Here is a 26,775-nt window from a genome sequence, read left to right as displayed (position 1 = left end):
ACAAGTAGTTAGAAATAATATTTGTTACCAGGTTAGTAGTAATAAACTGGCAAAGACATTGAAGTTAATCCCAGAAAGGTATGAATTGGGCCAAGTGCTTGACCACGACTGGGAAGGTAAGACTCAAATTCCTRCAGACTTTGGTGATTTGCATTTAAAGAGACAGACAGACAGACAAACAGAACATATACAGATTAATGCATGCACACAAGTGCAGAGGACCAGACCTAAGCTTGTTCTGTCTCAAACATTCTGAGTATTGGTACAGGAATGGTGATCAGAGCAGAGATTCCTGCAGGGATAGGACAGCACTGTTCTGAGCCAACTCCCTGCTGTGCCCTGAGACTCTTGCTCGGTGTCCTGTCCCCCACCTCCCTTCCTGGAGAAGGGCTGACTCTGCATTTGCAAACAAAGCGGTGCAGAAAATCTAGTTTATSTAAGAGCTGTGCACCAGCTGTAAAAGGATTGGGGCCCCTCTCTCTTTTTCCTCTCTTCTCCTCTTTCACTCTGGACCATCCACRTGGCAGGACCAATGCAGGATTCTAAGGACTGATGATATTCTTTGTTAATTTTGATTGCTTTGTCTGGCAAAGCACAGCTATCATGTTCTACTCTGTACTGGGGTTTATTGTGCAAGTGAGGAGCTACTGAAGYTGTGTTGTGGCTTGTAAGCCAGCACCTTTGATAAGCTTGCTGTGGGAGTTGAGAGCGTACTGAAGTGTACAAAACGAAGGGCTTGTTAGCCAACGCCCTTGAGGAAGCGTAGTTTAAGAATTCAGGGGTTTGTTAGCCAACACCTTTTTAGTCTAAACAGTGGGCTGGTTGCCAGAGTTATGGCAACTGTACAATAYAAGTATAAATATACCTGCCACTTGGTCCAGTATCTGTTCAGCCGGTCATGATGAGTCATGACAACAAGCATATTGAAAACTGTTAAGAATTTTTTAAGAATACAGAAACCCATAACAGGGACTCTATGTGTACACACAGACCCAGTGCAGGAAGCTGAGAAGTCATCTGAGACCTCTTGGCTCTCACAGCAGTGCAAATATTGAACATAAGCCATTGCTTAACCAACATTTTTCACTCAGAAGGGGTGAAGTGTCAGCATCTTTTCTATTTATGACTCAGGCAGATGGGTCCTTAAAACTGTTGATCTCATAGGAGAGAGAAGTATTAGATGTGAAGAGGACTACAACAGGGGAAGCAAACACTYGCCCTTGTGAATTTGTATGAACTATATTTAGAATTTAAATCCAAGCATAATTAAACAGTGCTAATGAGACAGAGTGACTTACCTTCATTTGGTGTATAATTGGTATCACTGATTTCCTCATTCATTTTTTCCTAGTTTTAAAGGCTTCTTGTTCCAGTGAGATTAGATGGTAAAAGCTACCCTGCAGAGAGAAAGTATGTGGCCTGGAGCTAAAATTCAGTTGGAAGCCTTTTAAGGGATGCTGCTTTYTTGATAGCATCGATAACTGACAGCAAAGACACCTGTGACCATGTAGCCAACAGTCAAGCAAGGCACTTGTGTACCCTTGAAAAAGTGTACAGAGTTTTACCAAGACCATAATGGAGAAGAAAAATTCACCCTTTCCAGTGAGGGAAACAAAATACAGTAAGATACAACTTTTAATACTTTTAAAAGTTGTAGGTATATAATCCACCACTACTAACTGAAGTTTGAATTCCTTTTCCTTTATGTTCCAACTCATCCAGGAATGTGGAGCTTGCACAGGAACTTTTGGAGACACTTTGTGGTAGGCAGCAGGTCTAAGTGGAAGGTCTAAGTGGAAGATGGTAATGATCTTGCACAATTTAAGTAGCTCTGAGCCCATAACCAGAGCAGCAGCTTCTGTCACAGCTCTGTGTCAATAGCTGATTATATTGCTGAGCAAAGGACAACAGCTACCTGCAGCTGCAGAGGCTGAACACTTTTTTTGACCTAGTCAAAGCCAATAAAGAAGTGGGTGCAACAGGCAAAGTCAAGTTACCAAAGTCCCATTTTTGCTTTCCAGTTTTGTCTTTGGTTGGACTCAGGCTCCTTTTTCTTATTCCTCAAATGGATACAGGGTTTTTTGAGTGTTTAATCCACATCTGTTGCTCCAAACTGCAACTAAATCGGCTAAGGYGTAGCACAATAATGGCTGTGACTGTACATTTCAATGCTATCATGCCTGCCAGGGTGCTTGTGCTTTTCAGCTGACAGGGGTGCTCAGAAGCATGAGATTTTGCTGCATCGCATCCTAGTGGGAGTGCTTGCAGCCAGCTGGAATCTGTTCTCAGTGACTGCCTGTAAAGAGTCTCCAAACCCTCCTCCCTCCAAAGTGACCACCCCTAACCAAATGCCTGTCCAYCCACTGAGCCAAACCAGTTCAAAGAGGAACACTACAGTGTCTGTGGGTAAGCTCTGCTGGATAGGAAGAGGATAGAGTGAGATGAATCCCACAAAACAGCGAATGTTTTTCATCATAGTCCAGTAATTCAGTACAGACTTATTCTTTGCGTTGCTGAATGTAACATTTTGTTTTGTCCTTTTCTGGAAGGGGATTTGAATACTTCCCTGCTAAGACTGCTGTGCAGATTTATCTGAGACATAGGAATTATTGCAAGAATTTGGTCTCAATTTCGCTTTGCKCAGTTTCATTGGACCACTCTTACTATATCACCCTCTGTAAATAGCCCTACCTCTTTTGAAGGCTGTCTGTTTTGACCCCTTAGGGGCCTTTTGCTGTTCCATGAGGTGAGATTTGCAGCTGTCCTTCYTGTTCATCATTGCCTAGGTAGGCTATTCATTTGGCCCTCTGGCTACTTACTCATAGTCCGTAATACTGGTTTTAACTTTCCAGGAGAACAGATCATTTTAAAAGTTGTTCCACAGCCCAAAAATACCTTCATCTGCTTATATATTTCACRGAATGGCATGTCTTCTCTTGCTGCTTTTTCACAGTTACAGTCCAAGTGTTCCAGCTCTTAACACTGCCATGTGGTTGAACAGCAATGAGAAGCACCACAGGTAACCGGAASTGAGAGCAGCAGCAAGTACAGCTGCTCCACTTGTGAGCAGTCCAGAGCCACAACCACTTGTCCACTGAGTCCTGCTGAAAAGATGCCCTTTTTCAAAAGCAGCATTTCTTTCTGACTGAGCTGTGAAACAGAGGTCCTGACTGTCTACAGCCATGAAAAATCCCATGACTTTCAAAGTGTAAGACTGGAGTCTTAGAAAATTTGAGAAGTTTTAGCACTGCTTTCTGCTGTCTTAAATATAATTTTCAATTAGATTATTTTTCAACCATCTTAGCTTAACTGCTGGGGAGTCCCGCTGTCAGGATTAAACAGATGTTTTATTTCCTGCCAAAGGTGGGTGAAATAATAATCACCAGCTCTGCCTCATTGGCTGCCAAGTGGTCTGGAAAGGTGCCATATGCCCAGCACTCAGAGTCTGCTGCAGACAGGAGGCTGGGGGCATTATTTATTATTTGCCTAATCAATTTAAATACTGTCTTTCTTTCAGAAAGCACATCGAGTCTTTATAAGGAGATACGTACAGGAATCAAGCAGCCTTCTCTAGTGAAGTACATCTTCTCTTTCAACAGCCAGTATTCTGCTTGCACAGCATAGGAGGCTAGAAGCAAAGACCTTGCACTTAGAGCTACACTGTGTTCATGAGCTGCTGTCAGCATCACAATCAGTTGTAGAGGTTGTTCAAGTTCAACCCCAATAACAACTATTTTCTTTTAATACTTTTGAAGAGTTCCCCTTGAGTACAGTGTGGTACCTCTCCTCCAGCACACAAACGCTGTGGGCGGAGCGAGCTGTTTGTTGCTAAGCTGCCTCTGGAAAACCACTGCTGCACTTGACAGGATGTGGTGTCTCAGGTGGCAGGCGTGGGGCAGTGTCTCCCACCGGCTGATTTGTGATCCTCTCTCAGGCCAGCCCGTATCTGCCACAGAAACTGCAGGGCACTGAGGTGAGCACAGGCTGGGGCTGAATGGGTGGTGAGCAGAGCATACGAGGCATTGGATGTGGGCGGCGCTTCCACTCCTTTCTTGGGAGGTTCAAGGAGAACTAGTTGAAAAAGCATGGGTATTCCCTGCATGAGGATGGAAAATGAGGAATCCTCAACAAGAGGTGACAGTAGGACCCTCTGCTCCATGGAGTAGCCAAGCAGAGTGCCAAATGTGGTGATTAGTGAGAAGACAGCTTTCTTTCATTGTCTCTCTTCCTATACACTACAAGAAATCGCCCTGTGTTTTTGGCAACCCTTTCTAGCCTTTCTGAATCATACTACAAGGTTCCATCTACACATGAGAGGTTGAGTAAGGTGAAGAGAGAAAAATGGGAGGAAGGTATTAACTAGCAAGAATCTGAGAGGCCTTCAGGCCTTACCTTTAAATATTACCTCAAGTAGTACTGATTATGGCTGCAACCATCAAGGCAGCAAGTCCTCTAAAGCAGGAGCTAGTAATGTACTTACTGAGTGATGGTATTGAGTTGTCAGAGGCACAAGTTTGTGGACTGACAAGCAGGCATTGCAAAGACAGCAGTAAAGGCTGACACAAGTACTTCTGCAAACTGATGGGAGACTGAAGAGTAGACTAAACCGAACTCCAGCAGTGCATATCTGCAGGTAAGGATGCAGCAGCATGCTTGTGTGTGAGTGACATATGACAGTTTCCACRGAGTGTTTGGAAAATATTTGGTTCAGTTCCTCACAGTTCTACATATTTCACCCTGAACTCCTTCAAGTCTTCCTGTTCCTTTATGATATGTACTTTTAGGCTAAAAATATTCAGAAGCACAATGCAATCCATAAGCATGTAAGTTGTTACTTTTAGTAGTTAGGAATGAAAACAGTCAAGAACTGGGTTAGGAACACTAAGTTCCTTTTCATTATTAAACAGTTAGTGCCCAGACTGCAAGTGTGGTTTTGTGTTGTGGGGCTTTTTTGTCTTCTCTCTGAAGAGGTGTTACTGGCAAGATGGCTAAGAAACCTGCTTCAAATAAAAAGGCAACTTTGAAACAAAGGTAATTGTTTCACAAATTCAGTCATTTCTAGTCACAGCATGTTATTTGGCAATACAAAGACTTTCAGTTGCTTTCTTTTCTTTTTTTTTTAGAAACCACAGTTACTCTCTTAAAGGATTTTACCCAAGTACTGTTTATATCTACAAAAACATCTCCTATTGCGAGATTTCTGACCCTTACTAAAGCAGTGTCACTGCCTGGGACCACACTTCTGTTGTATGTTTCATATGAACACATATTCTGTTCATATTCTGTTGCCTGTTTCATATGAACACCTGAGGGCATAAACAGTATTCTGAAAAAGGTTTTAGTATCTTTACTAACATTTCTAGCTTTTAGCATCACAGTTGATAATACTTAACTGGTGCCTAGTAAGTCACTTAATAATAATGAGCTGTTATTTGCAAAAATTGCAGATTTTATTTACAAGTTTTGATGTTTTTTAAAGAAGTCACACTGCTCCTCCGAGCTAGCTTCAGTTCCCAGATTCTTTCTTTCCTGTGTGTCGCATCACTGCTTGATRGTATGGGCACAGCTTCAAGCCCAAGCAATGGTAAGGTGCTTAGAAATGCCTGGATGGGAGGTTTATATCTTTAGCTTGTTATTAAAGACTGTTTTGAAAACTCACTAAACAGAATTTCAGGAGAAATCAGCTTGAATTGTGAGATGGCAGCAAAATGGTCACAGCTGAGTCTTAGCTACTGAAGTGTCTGTCTGCTCTGGAAGCTATTTGTATTATGTCAAGTGAGAATGTAGTGGGTTTTGCTGAAGATTTGCTATTCATGTCTCACATTCATTTAGGAGCAAGATCACTGAAATGAGCTGTTTGTTCTTGAAAGCTGCCAGCAGAGGATGCTGGCAGGTGAACTCTGAGAACTGGGAAAAGATGTCTTCAGTAAGCAGGACCTGGGCACTGCTTATAATGTCCTTTCTGCACATCAGAAGATCCCGACGAGCTGATCCTCAGTGAGTCTCATTACATCCAGAGCCTCTCTTCAAACACAAAGCTCATAGCTCTGCATTGCTTTTGCTAATACTAAAATCATCCACTGCAGGCTTTTCTTACGTAACTAGCAAGCCTATGCTGGCTATAGGTTTTGCAGCTTGAGTTCATGCATGTTTCCTGTGTTCTTAGCTTCTGTTGGGGTTTGGTAGATAACCTGCAAGGGCCATGAACAAAGTAAGTGAATATGCAACCAGTTGCTGGCAGAGCAAACAGCTCTCAGACAAGAGGATTGTTATTAAAATGTTGTTTTGTTGGCAGAATAGGCTTTCCTAGTTGCCCAAGGTGAGCCTGACCTYTGTGGTCGCTGAAGCTCTCTCTTGTGGGTGAGCTAAAGCAATGCTGGAATGCAGCTTTTAAGGCAGATTAACTGTGAACCTAACAAAGGAAACAGTTGAGAGTAAAAATTTTGCTTTGCATGACTAAGGATAAAACATAACTTTTGATTGCACAGGAGAAAAGTTCCAAGGCTGAGAATGTGATCCAAGAAGGGCAGTGGAATGTGGCAAATGGACAGAGACTGCACTCTCCTGCTGTGAGTAAAGAAAACTGTACACACCACCTCACCCTTTCCACCCAGAGCAGGTACCYACATGCCAGGTTCTGGCCTTTGAACTTTAAAGTCTTGATGCAGTTTCACCTGYGTAAACCCAAAACTTTGTTACTAAACTTTAGCTGAAACCATGTGTGCAAGCTCTTCTCAAGAAATACCAGTCATCCACCCAAGTGAAATTCTGAATTGCTAACTGCACCCTGGCAACATAATTTATTCACAAGGCCTAGGGATAAACGTGAATGGCGGTTTCTGGTAAAGGATGTATTTGTTCCTGGCTCAGCTCATTAGCTCTCTAGCCACCATCTGCAAATTTCTTAGATATTCTGTAAAATGGCAGATTACTATCCTTTAACTCTTTTGCCAGGGCTGCAGGGCAGAAGTGCTGGAGATTCACATCAGCTAAATGAAGTTTTCTGTTTGATTGAGGCCATGGATTTGGTTTTGGTTTATCTTACACTTTAAATGTTTAACTTTAAAACTTTGCTATGGCAGGTGTTGGTTCTGTTATACCACAGCTCAAAAAAAATCCCAGTTTCTACCACAGATATTACAGAGAAATCAGTTTGAAGATTATTGTTTTCTGACCTACACAAATTTTTACTGGGAGGCGCAGCACAGTGCTAGACACTGTGCTGGACTGCACAAATACAACATACTAAGCCTTGACACTACCATGAAGAATGTACACAGGAGAATTACAAGCATGAGTTAGTTATGAACTACAGACACTTAAAAATGAAGAAACACTTCTGCAGTCTTAATTCTTGCTTGCCATTACAGATACATTTAGATACAAATCTAAAATGAAACAGATTCTAGATGTCTTAAGTCCAGGTGAAGAACCAAAAAATCTGASCTTGGTGCCAGTGAGGCCTCCATGTCATAGAGTGATTATGAACACTTTTATTTGACTAGTACAGACAAAGCCTATACATAATTGAGGAAGATGTGGCGCCACGATCAAACATCCCTGATCCTTATCCTGCCCCCTTTGACTTAATTCCATAATCAGGACTTACATCATGGAGGGGTTGGATATCTTATCCAGGCTTCCTTCAGCATTACAGTACCTCAAACAAGTCCCTGCCTGTAAGGATCTTTTCTTCTAAACTTTAACCAGGTGCCGTGGTTAGCTTGGCTTAAGTCAGCAAACTGCCAACAAAACTCTGAAAGTTAGAAATAGTTTAAGCTCAGCCCATTTCTGCCTTCAGATCAGTTGGTTTTATAGTTCTCCAGCACAGTCATTCTGCATCCAGCTGGCATCCATTTGACTACGGTTGCTGCTGGCGGGCAGGAACCAACCACCCTTGTTGCTGACTCTTATCCTGTAAATTCAGCCAAAAGAAACTGGTGCACGCCATCTCGTGGCCCTGCACAGCTATTTCCCGGGAACGAATGGAGCTCCAATTGCAACGAGGTTTAATGTGGGCAGGATTTAAAAGATGGCTGTCAGAGACTCAGACACAGCCCCACCACATGACCCCTCCATTGCTATGAAACTTTCAGCATTAGCGCTTTGTYCACACTCCTGCCCTGACCTTGCAGCCTGAGCAGCTGTTTCCTGCAGCAGCAGCAGAGCATCAAACTGGAAAAGGCACCTCTTCAGCACATGCTCAYGTGGCTGTTGAGACAACCCTCACAAATCCACAGTATCAGTGAACACCACAGCCCCCAGACTGGCCTTTGRTGGAGCAGGAAATCACTGTATGCACTTCAGAGTAGGTCATACAYATGTAAATCATTCTTAATGACATCAGCGCTGGGGATGTTCATGATACATCTGTCTTCATCTGCTGTCAGGACTTGTTGAAGTACTCCATGTGTCAATGCTTTGAATAAAGCTAATGTGCCTGTTCATAACTGTTCATTAACAGCTGAATATATGAACTCATGGAAACAGGGTTATRTCATCTGTCAGCCACTAGGTATAGCTTAACTTCCTGTTCCTCCTTTCTCTTTTTGAGGGGAAAACGAAATCATTAAGAGACCCTTGCCAGAAATGATTAAGGTACAATTTCATCACATCTAGTTAAGGAAATTAAAAAAACAGGGACAGAGTACAATAGCATTACTTCAAGGTYTGTGCTTTCATTTTAAGTAGTAAGTGTTTAACTTATCAGTGTATATGACTTTTTAGCTGAGCGATTACTGCTTAAATCTATACCACTGAATCATCTCCAAATTTGAAGTTGCATTATCTTCAGCAGAACTGCTGATGTTAACATTGCCTTACTTCCACTGCTCTCATAACTATCAAAAGTTCCACTGCTCTCATAACTATCAAAAGGTTGGATATATAGTCAGCAACAAGGGACTTAAAATAGCTAACAGAAGTGCAAAACTTCAGACTAAGCATCTTATTTTGTCTGCTACTAGAGACAACTGCACAAGACCTATGAAAGTTTGCAGCTTGCTGTTGGAAAGCATACAACCATGCCAGAGAACACTGTGCCGTACTGCAAGAACAAAAACATCTACCCAAGGACACTAGTTCAAAGCATTTGATTACAATCAGYAATTGCTCTAGATTTGGTATGTGACAAATGTATTTCTACTATTTTTGGGTTTAAGWGTGTAACAAAGTTGAAGGAAAGGCTGTTATATCTGTGAGGCTTAATGAAGCTTGATACCAACATACTTTCTCTGTTACAGGAAAGAAAAGAGGAACATCCTTCTCATGTCAAGGTTTAATTTTGAGGTACGTGACACTGGATTTACAAAGGTAAATAAGAATACATTCTGAGAAACAGCAAGTGCCCTAATCCCTCTAATTTCCAACTCCAAACAGCTGAGAAAAGAAATTGCTCACAGTATGAAAAAGTATYTGGGRTCTGTCTTTGACATGGGCTTTTGTCATAACAGATGATGAAGGATGTACAGTAGTGGGGCAGAGGAAATACAAATACTTAGGTGATAAAGACAACAGGTATTAAATAAGGCTTCCAGTTGAACTTATTATTTGAGACATTATTATTATGGTCAGAAATCAGATGTAACTATTGTTCCAAACAGTGATCAGGCAAACTACATTGCCAAAATTAAACAGCTGTTGAGACAGACTTCACCTTGAGCCTGCTGATGATATGCATGTAGCAACCACATACAWATGAAATCCCAGTAATACAGAAGGACTAGAAGTGATACAGAAGAGTCTTCCACATCAACTKTACCTGACACCAAGAGCACCGGCTATCACCAGGAGCACAGTGCACATAACAGTTTCTACAAGTGTGCCATCTACAGTTAATCTACAATTTTCATCCTAAATACGAATTAAAAAAGCCAAGTATGAATCATATGCAGGCAGATTTAATGACTCATTGCTGCAATGGATTTAACAACAAGTGCTGATCCTGCCTGCCATTAAGATGTCTGGCATTCCCTCTTGGACCCATTCTTTTGGAAGGGAGCCCTTTCATAGATCRGTGCTAGACAGCTGAGCTAAAAACAGTTAAATGAGATTKAAAGATTTTTTTTTTWAAAAAAAAGGTRCTGTTTTATCACACAATGAATAAAATTCCAGGAATTTATTGCTATATGTATGCTTAATCCATTAAATCGTCTTACAGTAGTCATGAAGTGCCAAATTGTGTGCTACATTTAACATTCCATGTATCTCCTTCCAAATGCCGTTTTACAGTGGGCGTATGAAASAACGCAGCAGTGGTCACAAAACATGGCTTGAGCATCTCTCAAGAGCTTAAAGACAAAGATTTGTGTACAAGCTGAATAACAACATGTCAGTTAACAGGTCACTCAGCAATTTTAACAGAAATATCTTTAGGTGGAAGTTTTGCAGCGTTAAGATTCACAACTCAGACTAAACATTCTCATCCCCACTGTAGAAACAAGATACTTGCAAAGAACAAGAACTATGGTACGTAAATGTCACACGCAAGACCCGCTTCATTTCTGTCAGAAGCAAAAATTGRTAATTATAAGCAAGGACAAGCCTAGCAGGGTAAGGCTGTCAGCCTGTATTAAAAACATATACCTCAGAGTTTGGCAGTGGAACTCTATTTACCACCTTGACTTTTTTTTTTTGGTAACGTTACAAGGTCTCTTCCTCCCCTCCCACACTTTATAAATCCCCTTTTATTTTTATTATACCTCCATATTATTTACAGGACTCCTAAAGATTAAGTACAAACTAGTATGAAATTAATGATAGCTTGCTTTTCAAATATGTATCCCATGGCTAAATAAATACCAAGCCAATCCAAAAGTGATCTGGAGTTATGATTCAGAAGCTTGTGTATCTGTGATTCCAGTTGTTTTCTCATTAGCTGTGGAGGATTCATTTGATCTGTCAACAATAGTTGCCCTGGAAGTTGGAGTAGCACTATCCAAGGTGACTGCAGAGGTCTGTTCTACCTTTACAGTAGTGCCAGGGTTGATGGAAAAGCTTCCAGCTTGAGTAATAGGGGGAAGCAAATCTGTAGGCACTGTAGATGCCTCTGTGACCAAAGGAAGCACAGGAACACACTTGGGTGGCATTGACAGAGGTGTTATTCCCATTAGATCCAGAGGCGGCAAGGGGGGAAGGGGTGGCAAACCTAAAGAGAAAAAGAGGGGAAAAAACGGCAGTGAGCTGCTGCACACCACAGACAGATCAAATGGTATTTGTGCAGCACTGACTCAGCAGGCTTATTTCAAGCCTGATACTTTCCAGATTTCAGAACTGAAGAATCAGAGTAAATTCAAGCTTGCTTGTACCTCCCCAGAGGACTAGATATTTAATACATTAACACTGATGATTAGGTTTTTCTGGTCTTCACTGAAAATGCCAGAAACAAGAAGTTAACAAAAACCGTGTTTCATATAAGCTTCCAATATATTTTTACCTCATGTGCACCTTCAGCAGTTTTATTGAATTCAAAACTGTAAATCTATCATTAATTCGTAATTCTGGCATTCATTTCAGGGAGCTTTGATCTCCTCATCTAGCTTACAAGAAAACACTTCATATTTTCTTTTACCCATAATTAATATATTTTCACTTTTGGCACAAGCTCTTCTGAGATATAAATCAGATAACAGGAACTGAAACATCAGACATACAGACACAGATTAAGAATGAGTTTGTCTACAGCCATATTCCTTGTCTGCCCAATCTGAGCAGTAACATCCACTCCCATTTCAGGCAAAGATTTAATTTATCCCCCTTCAGGACTCCCCCCAGAGTCTAAATTAGAGTTTCAAGGATAACTCTTATTACAGTGTTTCAGTTTGCAGAAGCACATACCAGGCTGTATGATTTCTGGAACAATCTGTGGTGCAGGTAAATTAAGTTTGGACAGATCAGTCAGGTTAGGAAGCCCTGCTGGTAATGGCATCAGACCTAAGAGAAGAGTGAAAAAGTTAGAGCTGAAAACTTAAAATTGTCTTTTTCAAACTATTTCTTAGCTCTTGTTGATAATTTTAAACTTGCTTTATATCTTATCATTTTTACATGTAACAATRGAAATCCACCTGAATTTCAGCTTTCAAGTTGCACAGTGAGAACAGATAGCTACTGCAGGAAGTCTAGACTAGCAAATACATAATCTCAAACCTTTCAGACTTTYCTGAGGCAAGCAGAATCTTATTCGGAATTAGATTTGCATTCCAGGTTCAGCTTTCAGCAAAGGCAGTTGTTTTATCACAGCACTATGCCAGAAGTTCTCCATTCCCAATTTGAGAGGCACACAATAACAATAGGATTAAATACACAGTATTTCCTGATCCCTAATACTGATTAGTGTATTCTTAGTATTTTTCACTTAGTTCATAACTAGAGTTAAACACAAAAATGTGGGTCAAAAGGCTAAACAAAGTAACTTTCAAAGTCAGGAAGGACTGAAAGTAGAAGAGAAACATACAATGAATGCAACATGTGCCCTTCCATCCTTGTGTTTSCTATGGAACATCCTTCCGCCCCTGAATTTTCCACTTTAGAAGAGCTTCATTTCTGGGACAATGACTCTATTCATACTTTGTTTTTAGTTTAGAAAARGCTAATTCAGAAATAAACTGTTGATACTACAGTATTAAGACAGAGGGGAAAAGTCATAAAGCAAGGCCACTGTATAGAGATTTTGATTAAAACCCAGCCATCTTTACCTACCCATGAATTTATTAGCCACGAAGGCTGGTATAATCTGACTCAAAGAGCTTTCAGGCTAGCTATATGCAACTTTGGTTTGAAATTTATTTAAATTTGAAAAAAACTGAACTTCATACAAATTCACTCATATTTTAAACCTCCAGTATATTTAGTAAGTACAATTTCACTACTATGTCCATGCAAATAGCAAGAAATATTCTGATTTCCTTTCAAAAAACAATAATACCATTCAAAGAAAAAGATGAATGGAAAACTACAGATTTTAGAGAAAGGGTGAATTGGTGGCTGGGGAAGAAAAGGTCAATTTTTTCTGCCTAGTAGTTTTCTAACTACTAACATGTTCMGCTTCTGTGAGAGTTCTCTGTCCTTGTTTGCATGCACTGAGTTCTACTACACATCTTTTCTATGTTAGAGGCTGTATCTCCAAGCATTATGTAATGGACATATCTTTATCTACTTGTCTCATAAAAAGCAAAAGATAAAATACAACTCCTTCAGTGTTTTGGAAGGCACAATTGAATCCTATACCTGCAGACCAATGCCACAGCAAAATCCTGTACAATCCTTCTTTTACTCCCCATGAATACTTCTGTGATACTAGTGTTTGATATGTTCATTATTATCAGGAAACAACCATGTTGATAAAAGACTCGTACTATAYTAGTTTAAATTCCTATATAATTCAGAAACAGTAACTGCAACATAAACTCTGTATTGTTAGCCCTGTATTTATACTAGGAAGAGTGATCAAGCTGAGTATTAAAAATGGGTTTCCTAAAATGTTGCAAATAGCGAAGCAAAACCTTCCTGAGAAATCCTGTATCATGCGTCGACTGTGCAGAGGCCTTAAAAGGTAAACATTGTAAACTGTTGCCAAATTACTCCTCTGTACAGACAAGCTRTGTGCATACCCCAAGAAAAATAATTCTTCACATTGTAGAGATTGTATAGAGAGATGTTACATGAAATGCATAGGTTGTATGAAGTCAAATCTTTGGAAAAGACAGCTCTCATCACTTGCTCCCGTAAGATTTTTGTTTCAGAAATGTTGCAAAAAATTTTACCTACTCACCTGGTAATGTGGTTGCTGGGTTAACTGGTGGCACAGAGGTAAGGGACTGACTGACTTGTGGTGGTAATAACGGAACTGTTGGAACACCTGGTGGGGTACACAGGGAAACAACATTGATTTTAGGCACACAACACTGCAACTTCTCTCCTTAAGGAATACAAATAAATAATTGCTTACAGGAGAATTACTATTGGCCTTAACTATAAAATGCTGATGCAAAAAAATAGTATTCTAAGTAATACACACAATATTTTTAATAGAAGTTGTTTGCAACTATTTTGTGAGCAAGTGAGGCACAAATCCAGTACTTTAGCCTTTGCTGAGGAAAGTTTAAAAGAAAATTTTATTCCCTCTTCTGCCTTCTATTAAATTAATTAGAAACATCTATGAGAAAAAAAGTCAGGAAAAAATGACCATGCATTTCAGGTCAGCTACCGCCATACCAACCTGTGCTGAGAACATTACTGACAGTAGTTGAGGGTGAGCTAATAGAAAGTCCTGAAAGACTCTGCTCAATGCCTGCTGACCCAGGAGGGAGGGTGGCTGAGGGATTAACTGATGACAGCTGAACCTTATTGAACGAGAAAAGAAAGTTAAATCATTAGGGTTTGTTTCCACGTGAACCAAYAGAAGCAGAAAAGCAGTGTAATGTCACCATCCATTTTTACCAAGCCGAAGGAGGGACCACACTTACCTCTGTGAAACCATCTTTGAGGGGACTGAGAGATGCACTAGGCAACTGTCCTGGGAGAGAAATTTTCTTTCCCTCTTCAAATGGGCGAGTAGGTATCCTATGCAAATATCCATAGCCAATGCCACATCCTAGGCTTTTAAAATATGAAGACTTGTGAGTCAATGAAGCACTTTTACAGCAATGCATGAACAATGCATGAACAACTCAAGACACCAAGAAGTTTTARGGTAAATTCTTACAACCTTCCCCTCCTGTCCCCCTGCTGTCTCATTTTCTGTGGAGAAATAATCAATATGAGACAATTGAAAGGGAATTCTGTAGCTTTAGCACTAAATACTCAGCACAAAATAAAATTCATTATCATTTAAATCAAGCAGCTATAGCAGGTATACAGCTTGGAATTCAGCTCACAGTTGTTACTTGCAGTGCTGTGTTCTGGCCACTCACAATATAGGATATACTACATTGGAGTTTAATGCAGAAAGCAACCASTGCACTTTATGCACATCTGCACTGGCTAATTTATTGATTTACACCCCTCTCATTACTACATGCATCTGAATTTCAAGTAAATATATAATTTATTAGAGCAGAAACACTTCTTTTCCTGTCTTCATAGAAAACTTAAACCCAGCAATTTTCAGGCTGGTGTTATAAGAAAGTTGCACCATGCTCCTGTAACATATTGTCTCCTTACCTGCCTTCTCCACCCCAGGCAGAATTTGGAGTAATCACCACTTCCCGACAATTATCTGTGTCTGTGTTGTACACGTAAAGYTTTAATGGCTTTGCTTCATGTGTTTCAATGAGGGAAAAGAGATCTTCAGACTGCAAAAAGATAAAAATGCGTAAGGGTTTTCTTGTCCTTGTTTTATCATTTGGCATTAGATCTAACATTCTAGTCCTGACTGTGTAACAGAACCTGGTAACAGCCACATGTTGCAGTTGTTGCAGTGCTCCCATTTTATTACAAGACCAACTTCAAAATGTGTTTTCCTAGCACAACTCAGAAGACATGCCATAACCCAGATTTCAAATATGCTATTCAAAATATTAATATTAGAGTACAAAAAAGTTTGTATCTGACTTMATGAAGACATTTAAGAGCAAAATTGCATTTGAGAAGAGGCACCATGCCAGAGCTCCTTCCTCTTTGCATTTGATTTCCATTCACACTGAACAGAGACAGAGCCAGGGATGTTTCAAACTGCCCTCGTACAATTGGGGTTTTAGTCTTTTAAAAATAAACACCTTATTTTTATATACTTACCTCATTCATGACAGTATCTGCTCCAATGATATAATCACTGTGAGGTCTAAGTCCAGCTAAAGCAGCAGGAGAGTTTGGCTCCACTTCCTAGTTTTAAGATGGAAAGTTACAAACCACTATGTAACTGTCATATGTAACAGGGTGTAGCAGAACAGATAGATACGAACTTCACACAAGCTCTTGAGTCAGACAAACTGGTCAAGTTTTCAACACAGTAGAGTAATGAACTAATGGAACAGTGGCTCTATGACAGTCCCTTTTCATATGGTTCTGATATTGTACCAAATACACTGTCTCTGAATATTGTCCAAACATATTGATTTAAACACAAGACTTGWCAATATACTCACAAGTATACAGTTCTAGTTCAAAAGTCTTCCCAAACCCAAAATCAATGAAAAAAACAGTTTGATCAATAAGACCAAGTTTGATCTCATGACTTGCTAGCTACATTCCATGCAAGTTACTTTTCAACAGTAAGCAACAGTAAGGAGAATACTTCCAAGTCAATACGTACCAAGACATGCCAGACGTTCTCATTGGCCCCATCAAAGCTGCAGAAGCGAATGCTCACTCCCAGCAGGCCCTGCCCACCCCACATATTGCTGGGGGTTACTGATGTTTCTCGCAGTTCCAGTGTTTTGCTACTGTACACAAGCATTTTTACAGGCTTTTCAACATTTGCTTTCAAAAGGTCCTTGAGAGTGTCATTGTCTTTATTCTGCGAATGTTTAAGCAAGAGCTTGGGTTAGTGTTTAACAGAACAAGCACTCAGTTCTACAGCAACACTTGTATTTCAAAAGTGCTACAAGCACTGTGCATTACCAGAACTATATAAACAGCTGCTTTGTAACAATTTTCCAGACATTTCACAATTCTAGAATACAACTCTGGCAAAACCCTAGGATTTCACAGTAACAGGTCATACTTTCCAAAAATGAAAATACTTCAACTGAACCTGTAATAAGATGCACCTTGCTGCTTTTCAGAGGCTTTCTCAAACCCAGGCATACTGGTGAAAGACCTTCCCACAGCTAGTTTTTCCACTACTGTGATGGTCTGTTGTTTGACTACAGCTCTTCTTGAAAGCTCCCACCATGTCTCCTGCCCAGCAARCAGCTCTGACAGCAGCTTTTTCAATCAACCAGTTTTGACTGAATGAAGATTGTGAGTTTTCATGGAAGCAGTTTTACAGACAGAACTAGGAGGGCACCACCATAAGCCATCAAGGCTGGATCAGCAGGCAGTTCAACCTTGGTGCAGATGTCTGCAGAGAGCATGTCTGTCTGCATCCTTACTCTCCACCTAAACTGTTGACAGAACTGTAACTACAGAGTGAAGTAAATTGATTTCTGATGCAGTTTTCTMCCTCATTTTAAACTAAGGATAAATATTTGATGTATTTTTTAAATAAAAAAATCCATTGGTTTACCTATAAGTATCAGATGTTCAACATATTGTTTACATTAGAAGTTATAAAATAGCAACACACTTACCAATCTCGAACCATTAATGGACACAATAAAATCAAAGAATGGCTCCAATCCAGCTCTATGCCCTGGTGARTTTTCTTGTACCTAAAAAAGTTAAACAAGAATTTAGTAATAGTCTACCAATTCTGATTAATASACCAGAATTACATTTCTACTTGTGGCAACTGTAGTTCTAGAAGCTATTAATGTTTGTATGTACTATTTTTAAATATTCAAATATATTAATATAATCTTCAGAACCAAAAAATCCCTTCCTTAAGAAAAATAAAATAGTTTTCAAAATAAGTAGTCATTTATAAATTGAGGAATGACACAGCAGTAGCTTGTCATAGGTCATATACGAACTTTAGAGTTTGGGTTTTAAATGAACCTGATATACAGGCTTAATATCAAAATTAAAYCAGCAGATGGTTTCAGAACTCACTGGGAAAAAAATTTAAAGACATGACATGTGTTAAACCTCAGTGTTAAAAATCAGTAAATCCAGCAAAGTGGCACATTTATTCTGATAACACATCAGATTTACCATGACCACTGTGAGCCAAGAGTGGCCAGTATTCAATAGAGCAAACTTTTCAAATAAGACAGAGTACATACAATAAATGAGAATTGCATATGTTCAGCATCTATCAATGTCAAGCTCACTGACACTTARGATGCATAAATAATTTACTTAGAATACCAAGTCTGTATTCTGCCTCAAACTGATGAAGAGACTGAGAGAATTTCCAAGTTCCAAACAAYTAGTCTGCAGAAAGTGCCTTCAGATGTCGAACACCTTCCCCCAAACCCATCACAATCTTGAACATCTCTGCATGGTTTGTTTCTAAGGTGGCATGTAAAAACTACCAGGAAGCTGTATCTAATCCAAGCCCTAATAGTTGAATCCATTATACAAGCACCTCAGAAACAGGTAGCTGCATCCCTTCTGTCATCTGATTTCCTCATGCTGCCATGCACAGGTTCAGTCACAAAAAGTTTCCTATTTCCCTGGCCTACCTTCACTGACTGAAAAGCATACCTGGCAGTCCCAGAAACACCAACCAGAAATTCCAAGTGCATTCCACATAAAAAGTCTCCTTCTCAAAGARGCTATATACTCAGCCCTTCACAACAATCACACGGACCCCAGACAGTTTTTGTTGCGCCATCTTAGTTTCAGTCATTACCTGCCCAATTCATCACTACCACACAGTGCCAAATGCACAACTCAGCTCTCTGCTCCAAGCTCTGTGGCCATGGTTCTCTTCCAGGAGCTACAGCAATGAAAGATAACCAGGGACTTTAGAAAATACAAGGGCACAAATTATTCCACCACTATTAAGGATGGAAATAATAAAGATTACATGTATACGTACATAAACTCTGTGCCTCCTGAGTAATCTGGCTATATGCTTCTTTGCTGTGTGCCCCAAGTAGGWATTTAGGAACTTGCCTCTGTAATTGCATAATTACTGAGAAATAATCAAGTAAAATAATTTACAACAGATGCTACTGCAGGCAAGATACCATCCCCAGCAGTTCAGGAAGCCTGATTCTCTCAAAGCCAGCTGTTACTTCAGACATACCAGTTACAGACCCCTATGGGTAAATGCCCTGACTTTCTAACAACAGAGACAAACAGTGGCACAGAAAATGCAAAGAAGCTGTGGAAATGCATTGCCAGAGCTTTTTAAGAGCAAATGAAGAAAACCTCTATCAAGAATGTTGAGTATCAGAGGGCAGAAAARGGCCTCAGATAGTGCTGCAGGGTTTCAGTTTCTCACCAAGATGACAGCAGGGCTGCTGAGTACATAGATCACACACTGACTTCACTTTTAATTCACTATCAAGAATTAACAGGAAGAAGGTTTCAAGGTCAGTACACCAATTTTAATTTGAAGTACTGAAAAGACTTCCCTGCTAAATTCATGAAGCTTTTCTTTGCTGAACACTGTTCCCAATGCTATCATTCTATGCCTACATAATATATATTGTACATACATTACACATTTTAAGAAGTCTGCTCAGCAGCACAGTCACAAATTGAAGCCCTAAGTGARCAGTGCAACTGCAAATGAAATTAGGCACTGAAACCTGGATTTTTCAGAGCAGATGAAGGCTGTGACCACTTCTGAATGTCACCTAACTTACACTAGTTTTTGAAGTTTCAGAAGCTTAGCTTCTAGTATTAAATACACAACTCCCAAGGCTTTTTTTTTTCCCCACATAAGAAACGCTTCCTAGTATTCTACTTTATTAGCAAAGAAATTCTGAAAGGTTTTTTTGTAGTTCTTCCACCYACTCCATAATTGGCAGTAAAATTTCATTATACATCATGTATAAGCAATTTGTCTTAGATATGACAGAATCTATTTTATTTCTGCCAGCTATTTTAACACATTAYACTGTATAACTGAATTGAATTTCTTGATGAGACACTAGTTTTCAAGAGAAGTTTTCTAAGTTTTTGGTAAGAAAACAGATTTCATCTATGTAGMACAACCTTTTATTTTAGCACAGAGAATTCAACTCAACTTTTTAAAATGCGAATCTCCCTTTAAAAATAAGTCATCACTTCATGCAACACATTTGTATCACTATTACAACAAACTAAGGCATTCAAACAAGAGTGAGAAATCGAAACTTTGGGTGCCACTGCTCAGTATCTTTTAGGGAGAACATCACATACCATGGTAGCATACAAACTTCTCACTGAGCAGAATCCTTACAGAGAATCTTACAACCATTTAGATTGGAAAAGATGTCTTAAGATCATCAAGTCCAACCACTAATGCAGCCAAGCTCCCCATCAACTCTTGACCCAAAGTCTGTATCTACATGTGTTTTGAAGGCTTCCAGGGATGGTGATTAAACCACTTCCCTGAGCAGCCTATTGCAATACGTGACCATCTTTCTGATGAAGGAAGTTTTCCTAAAATCCAACCTCTCTCTCCTGGTACAACTTGAGGTCTTCTTGTTCTGTCACCTGTTACTTGAGAGAAGAGGCCAACCCCCATTCAGTACACTCTCCTCTCAGGGAGTTGTAGACAGCAATAAGGTCTCCCAWGAGCTCCTCTTTTCCAGGCTAAACACCCTCAGCTCTCTCAGTTGCTCCTCATAGGATTTGTRCTCCAGAGCTTCACTGGACCTGCTCCAGCACCTCAAAGTCTGTCTTGTACTGAGGGGGCCCACAAYTGGACAGAGCACTCACAGTGTGACCTCACCACTGCTGAGTACTGAGGAAAAATCACTGTCCTGGTCCTGCTGGCCACACTATTCCTGACACAGGCCAGGCCTTGKCCAGCTGGACACGYTGGCTCATGTTCTGCTGCTGTCAAGCAGCACCCCCAAGACCTTTTCCACTGGGCCACTCTGCCCCAGCCATGGGGATGTTATGACATCATCTATTAGCTGAAGAAACTGTCAGGTCATTATATCAGCCTGGGCAAACTACAACAGTTTCACATTGCGGAACAAGAAAATTTTTCATTCCTTCTATTTCTAAGAGCAGAAACAATGCATACTGAGCAACACAGAGTCAGCCAGCTGGTCTAGTCAGCCACACACCTCATGTTAAAGGAAACATTTTAATGTGTAGAAYCCCAGCAGTGCAACCCAGAGCAGCTTCTGCTGTCAAGTATGCACATGATGAAATTGTTTTCCTTTGACAGCAGTCCTGGACTGTTCCTATTTCCTGTTACAACTGCACTGGTGATAAAGCTCACAGTGAAAGCGATATTGCACTGAATATCAGCARAAGCAGCCAAAAGAATTAAGTAATCTGAAAATACTACATAAAAAATTAATGATGGTAGTGTTCACTTGCTGCATATATTTCTGTTCCTGTTTGAAGTGAGCAGAGAAAGAGACTTTTTACCACTTTTGTGGGGAAGCATCATGTACAGTCTAAAAGTCTCACTGTAAAAAAAMCTGTAACTTGCAACCGTCTCCATTTGCTGATGCCTCTGGCAACTTCTGGCTCCTACAATCACACTGAAGACTGCAAACACTTTGTTTCATTGCCATTTATCTGCCTTACCCAAACAAATTCTTCCAATAACTGAAAAAAATTTCTGACATTTCTCTAATTTTCCAATGGGTAATGACATCTTTAGAACAACCATTTTACATAATTATCAGAAGTTTGGTGCTATCAAAGAAATCTGATCTTACTCAAATTAGATCTGTAACAGTGGAAGACTACTGCTGTTTTCCTTCTACCATTCTCATTTACCTCATTAAAGTACTATGCTCAGAAAGAAAACATCCTTGAGAGTAAATTAGAACAAATCAGCAGTATTGCTTGACCCTAAATTCTGCTAAAGGTCAGTCCATGCCAACAAAGCACTTGCAGAGAGCTCCTCTAAACAGTGCAAGCCCAATGCTGTCTGTAACAAACTTACTACAGAATGCCAAATGGAAAATTGWACTTGGAAAAACCACAAAGGGAAATTCTTGTCACATTCATGTTTGTCACATGYATTTCAATAAAAACATCCCAAATTGCAACTGTTAGATCATGATGCAATTTAAGATGCCTGTCCACAGAAAAAGAGCAATCACTCATTATTGTGACATCTCAAGATACCAGTAAAAAGGTAAGACAGTGAAAAAGAGAGATATCAGACTGTTTAGGACAGCAGACAAGTAAGTCCTTTCCTTCATTTAATATAAATAAGGATGGCCTTCTTTAATGTGCACCTCTCAATTGCATTTAAAAAGACAATCAAACAGTGCCACTTTGGGTCACAGCAAAAACATTACAACAAAAAAGWGCCTAAATGAAAACAAAAAGTGCCAGATCCAAGCAAGATTATAAGCAGAAAAGAGTAGATTGTACTTCATAAAAGAGATGCATCTCAATTTATTAACATGCTTTAATAAAACAGTATGAACTCACAAATCTGATGTAGCTGATATTCTAACTGCAAAGTACTTACTGGTTTTACAAGTCTCCAAAGTAAAAAGTTAAAGAAATTTACACTGTGCTGTGCTAAAAAAAAAAAAAAAAAAAAAAAAAGAAAAAAAAAGTCTGCCTGTTTTGCCAACTTGCAGAATAGTTTTTTTGGGGGGAAAAAGAGAAGACAAAGTGGACTGACATGAATTAGTAACACTAGACTGTTACATACCATTAATATTAAAAGGGAGGAAAAAAACCCATTATGACTTTAGTCTACATGGAAACTTTACAGAATGTTTKCATTTGATCAGAACATCAGTATAAAAGCAGAGAACTGATCCAAGAGGATCTGATGCCAACAAACACACCAGAGCAGCAAGGTGCCCACCCTGAGGGCACTCACACTCCGGCTGCAGAGGCAAAGGCACTGTGCTGTGGGCAGGACTGTGAGTGAGTCCAGCAAAGTCCCTGCATCCCAGTGCCTCAGATTCCACAGCACGACCTGGGAACCATTCTGCTCACTGAAAGCTAAATGCAAACTAAAGAAAGGGCTTTCAAAAGGTTGTTCACAAAACCTCAAAAATGCAGCCTAATAAAATATTTTGTATTTCGCATACAAAACCAAAGTTTTGTGGCCACGGTGTGAAWAAAACCAATGTAACCATGAAAAATAGTACTTCGACTAGAGTTGCAGCCCTCAGGTGTCTGTCCCTGCCTGTCATGTGAACACCTCGATCCGACACCCCTGAACTATCGCGGAGGGGCAGCAGCTCCAGTCCAGCCCACGATGCAGCGACCAAAGCAATCCTGACTGATCCCGGGAGCACCTGAGCGCAGCCCAGACTGCCGCCGGCTGAGGTGTGAACAGCGTTTGCTGGAGGAGAGGCCGTGTCTCCTTCAAAAGCTGCCCAAGCCCAGCACCGCCTCTCCCGCATCGGCCCGCCGGCCTGGTCCAACTGAGGCATAACCTGGCGGCACGACAACTGTTCATTCCGGACCAATACTTCCTCCACACTTCCCAAATCCGGGAGCGGCAGCGCGGGCCCGGCGCTCCTCACCGCTCCCGCGAGCCGCGGCGGAGCCCCGGCGGCCCCGCTGCCCAAGCGCCTCCCCGGGGCCGAGCGGGGAGCGCGGCGGGGCCGCTCCGGGAGCCCCCGGGCCCCTCCAGGGCGGCCCCACGGCGGGACAGGCCCCGGGCGCACGGGCCGCCGCCGGGCTGAGTTCCCGGAGCGCTCGGCCAGGCCGGGCCGCGCCGCCCTTACCCGCAGGACGTGGTAGCCCTCGGTGCCGCCGCCGGGGATGTCGATGCTCTGCGAGGCGCCCATGGCCGCAAACGCGCCGCGACGGGGACGTGGCACCGCGCGCTGCCCCCGCCCCGCGCAGGCGGGGCCCTACGGCGGCCGCGAGGGGCCACGGCTCGCGCTCGCGGGTGGCGCCGTGTCGCCCCCTGGCGGCCGAGGGCGGCKGTGCCACGTGCAGGGCGGGTACGCCCCGACGGTGCTAGACGGGAAGTGTTAATTAATTTATTGGTCTTGATTAATTAATAAGGTGTAGTAAGTGTGTGCACAAAATATAAAGGCGGCAGGCCGTATCTTGTACTGCCCTCTCTACTCGCACAGCTCTCAGGAGCTCSGGCGCCGCGGTCGGGGCTGCGGGKCGGCGCCGGGAGCGCCTGAAACCATCTGAGAGCTGGAGGTGRAGCGGGAGGAGCAGTGAGTGCCCCGGTGTAGGACGGCTCGGGTGAGAAAGGCTGCCCAAGAGCCGAATTTTGGACTAACCCGTTTCAGGGCAAGCACCGCCCGCAAACTTGAGCGCGGTMCCGCGGCAGATCCGCGTTGCCGGCGTTGCCGTGACTCGCAGCGGCAGAGAGCGCTTGGTGCGGGGGCGCCGCTCGCTGCCCGATCGCACCCCGTGCCAGCAATAAAACCCTGCCCGGAGCCAGCGGGGTGCAGCCGGAGGAGCCGGGCGATGGTTATCGGGAAGCACTACGGAACTCAGGTCATTTCTCTCCGACAGTCCCTTGYTCCTCGAGGGCTTTTTCACAGCCTGCCCATGCAAACCAGTGCATCCYGGTTCCGCTTCCGCAGACCTCCGGAGAGGTGACCTCTTTAAGAAATGCTGCTGTCACCGGKCTTTTAGTGATGCAGAAACATTATTTATTAGTGAACTGCAACACAGTGTTAAAGATCGTTAATGGGGCACGGAAATGATATTCAGATTGGCATACTTCTCTTCTTTTGGACTCATTCCCCTCTGTATTATCATCGTGTTTTACTATTTAGTATTAAAAGCCTCTATGCACTGTGATTGGGTTTTACCCCAGCGCCGTCTGCAGAGATGTCCGGCCCCTTTCCCCCTTGACCACCTACCTGTGCTCAGCTGTTTGCACTGGAGCGCACAGACAGTGTTTCTCCAGGCACTCTCGCCAGGCATGGCCAGTTCTGGACTCTATAGTCACACCAGTTCAGGCATGTTTACCTCTCTGCACTGTGTCTGTCCTCATCAGTGCAAGAAATCAACTCTAGTATATCCAGATATGCTTCAATGCTAAGAAGGCAAAGCGAATAATGCATAAATAAACTAACTATACCTTTCAAGAGTTTCTGTGCTCCTAACACAGTATGAGAAGTTTGTTATCGTGAACTGATGAAATAAGTCGAAAAACTATCTCATGCTTCCATGCACATTCCATTGGGATTCAGGAGGAGAATCCCAGCCATGCTCCTTTCTTTCTTGCTATCAGAGGATCATATCTACAATAGTAAAACACAGTGTGATCCAGGGACAACACCCTTTATCCGAAGCTTCCTTAAAAGATCCGCAGCTGATGGCAAACTACCTCCCACTGTCATTCTTTTGCTTTCTTCTGGCAGAGCAGCTCCTGTATGATGCCTTTTCTTATCCTTCCAGGTGGGTGCTGTCAGTTTTATGGGTTGTTTGTAAGGTTTTGTGTGGCCATGAGGCAGATGCTAGACAGATATTGTCCTCCTGGCTGACTGGCTCTGTGATGCTGACCCATTCTTTGTTGAAAACTGACCTGTGGGTGAAAACCTTCATTTGGTGAAAGCTTCTCTAGGTTATGTTCAATTTCATTGCCTTGCCTTTGGATTGGAAGACCTTTGAATCACTGTGTTAAGAAAAAACCCCACAACTTAAGTCACGCTACAAAGGGTTGCTTCCCTCCCTGGCCAAAGTCCCATAAATTCCAGAGCATTTTTAGACCACACAGTAAATTTCAGTGACAATTCTGTTTTCCCAGAAATTGTGAAGAAGTAAGTGGTTTTGGTGCCAATAAACAATTCATTAACGGCCGGCATTTCCTAGTCAGAGTTCATGTTGGGTCAGATACAATAATTGTTCATGTGCATCACTGAAGACACTAAAGACTCACTTCAGCATACTTCATGCATACCTCATCCTTAGAAAACTATCAGCAGAAACAGMAAAATAGACACTGCAAAATACCCATTAGAAACCCTTTCCCATGTCATTAAAGACTGTAAAGGAAAGATCTGAGCTTTGATTTCTTTGGAAAAATAAAAAAAAAAAAAAGTGACTATTATCCCAAATTTGATACTTGTGTCCACCAACACCAGGACCAAAAAGAATAACAGTGTTTTGCCATTAAAAAGTGGCCACTTTGGTGAATATGCACTTGAAAATCTGTGGTGTGARTACTAGCCTTTCACACAATTCCACCCTGTCACCCTTTCTGGGCTAGTTCCACCTGAGCAAAGAAAGATGTTACCTGCAGTTGTCCATCAAATCCCATTAAGGGCTGAACTGAAACACCAGGTTTATTTGAAGAAATATCTTTGGATTTGGTCCAATGTTCTATGGCAAAAGACTAGACTGTAAAAAAACCCCAAACTTTAGAACCCTCTTAGATAAAAAAGACAAAGCTTACCTAAAAAATAGGGAACGAGATTGCCTGAAAGTATCACTTAAGACTTAATGACAACAAACCCCATTTGCAGAAATTAACCAACAAATAKAACCTACCTGTTCTTTTACATTTGTATCTCAGCAGCTGCATTTCAAAAGTAATTAAAGTTAATGAGCTGTGCTTTATGGTAGAATCATGAAAACTTAATTGGAATAATTAGTTGTGAGATAGCAAGTGCATCTTCCTGGCTAACAACATGTCATCATTTGATAAGAATAATAATTAATTTAATAAATAAATCAGGGCCCTTCTAATATGTTAATAAAATCATAAAGTAGAAGGCACATATGTGCAGTGATGAATTATTGGTTTGGAGACTGCACACAGTTGTCTGARRAAGATAAATGGGGAAGTGGCCTTCTTGAAACCGTCAGCTACAGCTGCTGGCTAAAATCCAGTTTGCAATAGATGAARCAGCCGTGCTGACCTTTGCAGACGATGTGGTGCAAATGCTTCCAGCAGGGCCAGCACCTYCTGCAGAGCAGGATATGCAGTGGATGAAGAAAAGCAACTGAGATTTCTTTTCCCCTCCTTAAACCCTTCTGTATCACTGGTGCTGGGCAAACAGGAATRAAAACAGAGAAACCCAGGCATGTGTGGCACAAAGGGAGCTACTAAAATATAGTGAACAAATCAGTCTAYTTGACCCACATAATTTAGGGGCTAAGACAGGCAGAAAATTATGATTTATTGCAGAAATGGTCTTAAGCTTTAACATAGAC

At 41.4% G+C, this 26,775-nt stretch overlaps 1 protein-coding gene and 1 long non-coding RNA gene across 2 annotated transcripts; one reads left to right on the top strand and one right to left on the bottom strand.

Annotated features, from left to right (window-relative positions):
- Positions 1-5,237: 5,237 nt before the first annotated feature.
- On the top strand, positions 5,238-10,971 carry LOC130581177 (uncharacterized). Its single transcript, XR_008966195.1, has 3 exons — positions 5,238-5,997; positions 6,489-6,569; positions 8,967-10,971. It is a non-coding gene; the product is annotated as an uncharacterized LOC130581177 (long non-coding RNA).
- Positions 9,263-23,490, bottom strand: GORASP2 (golgi reassembly stacking protein 2). The gene is made up of 10 exons (XM_057379138.1): positions 23,370-23,490; positions 17,229-17,309; positions 16,250-16,453; positions 15,733-15,819; positions 15,160-15,290; positions 14,463-14,595; positions 14,216-14,339; positions 13,769-13,855; positions 11,836-11,931; positions 9,263-11,146 (listed from the first exon to the last, which is right to left on the bottom strand). The coding sequence occupies exons 1-10, from the start codon at positions 23,430-23,432 to the stop codon at positions 10,827-10,829; spliced, it is 1,326 nt and encodes a 441-aa protein (XP_057235121.1). The 5' UTR covers positions 23,433-23,490; the 3' UTR covers positions 9,263-10,826.
- Between the last annotated feature and the right edge of the window lie 3,285 nt (positions 23,491-26,775).

Source organism: Malurus melanocephalus, unplaced genomic scaffold, assembly GCF_030028575.1.
Source record: "Malurus melanocephalus ecotype Western Australia unplaced genomic scaffold, MMel_1.1 scaffold_390, whole genome shotgun sequence".
In the NCBI taxonomy this organism is placed as follows: Eukaryota; Metazoa; Chordata; class Aves; order Passeriformes; family Maluridae; genus Malurus; species Malurus melanocephalus.
Note: the sequence above shows the minus strand (reverse complement) of the source record. Positions and strands in the feature narration are given on the sequence as shown.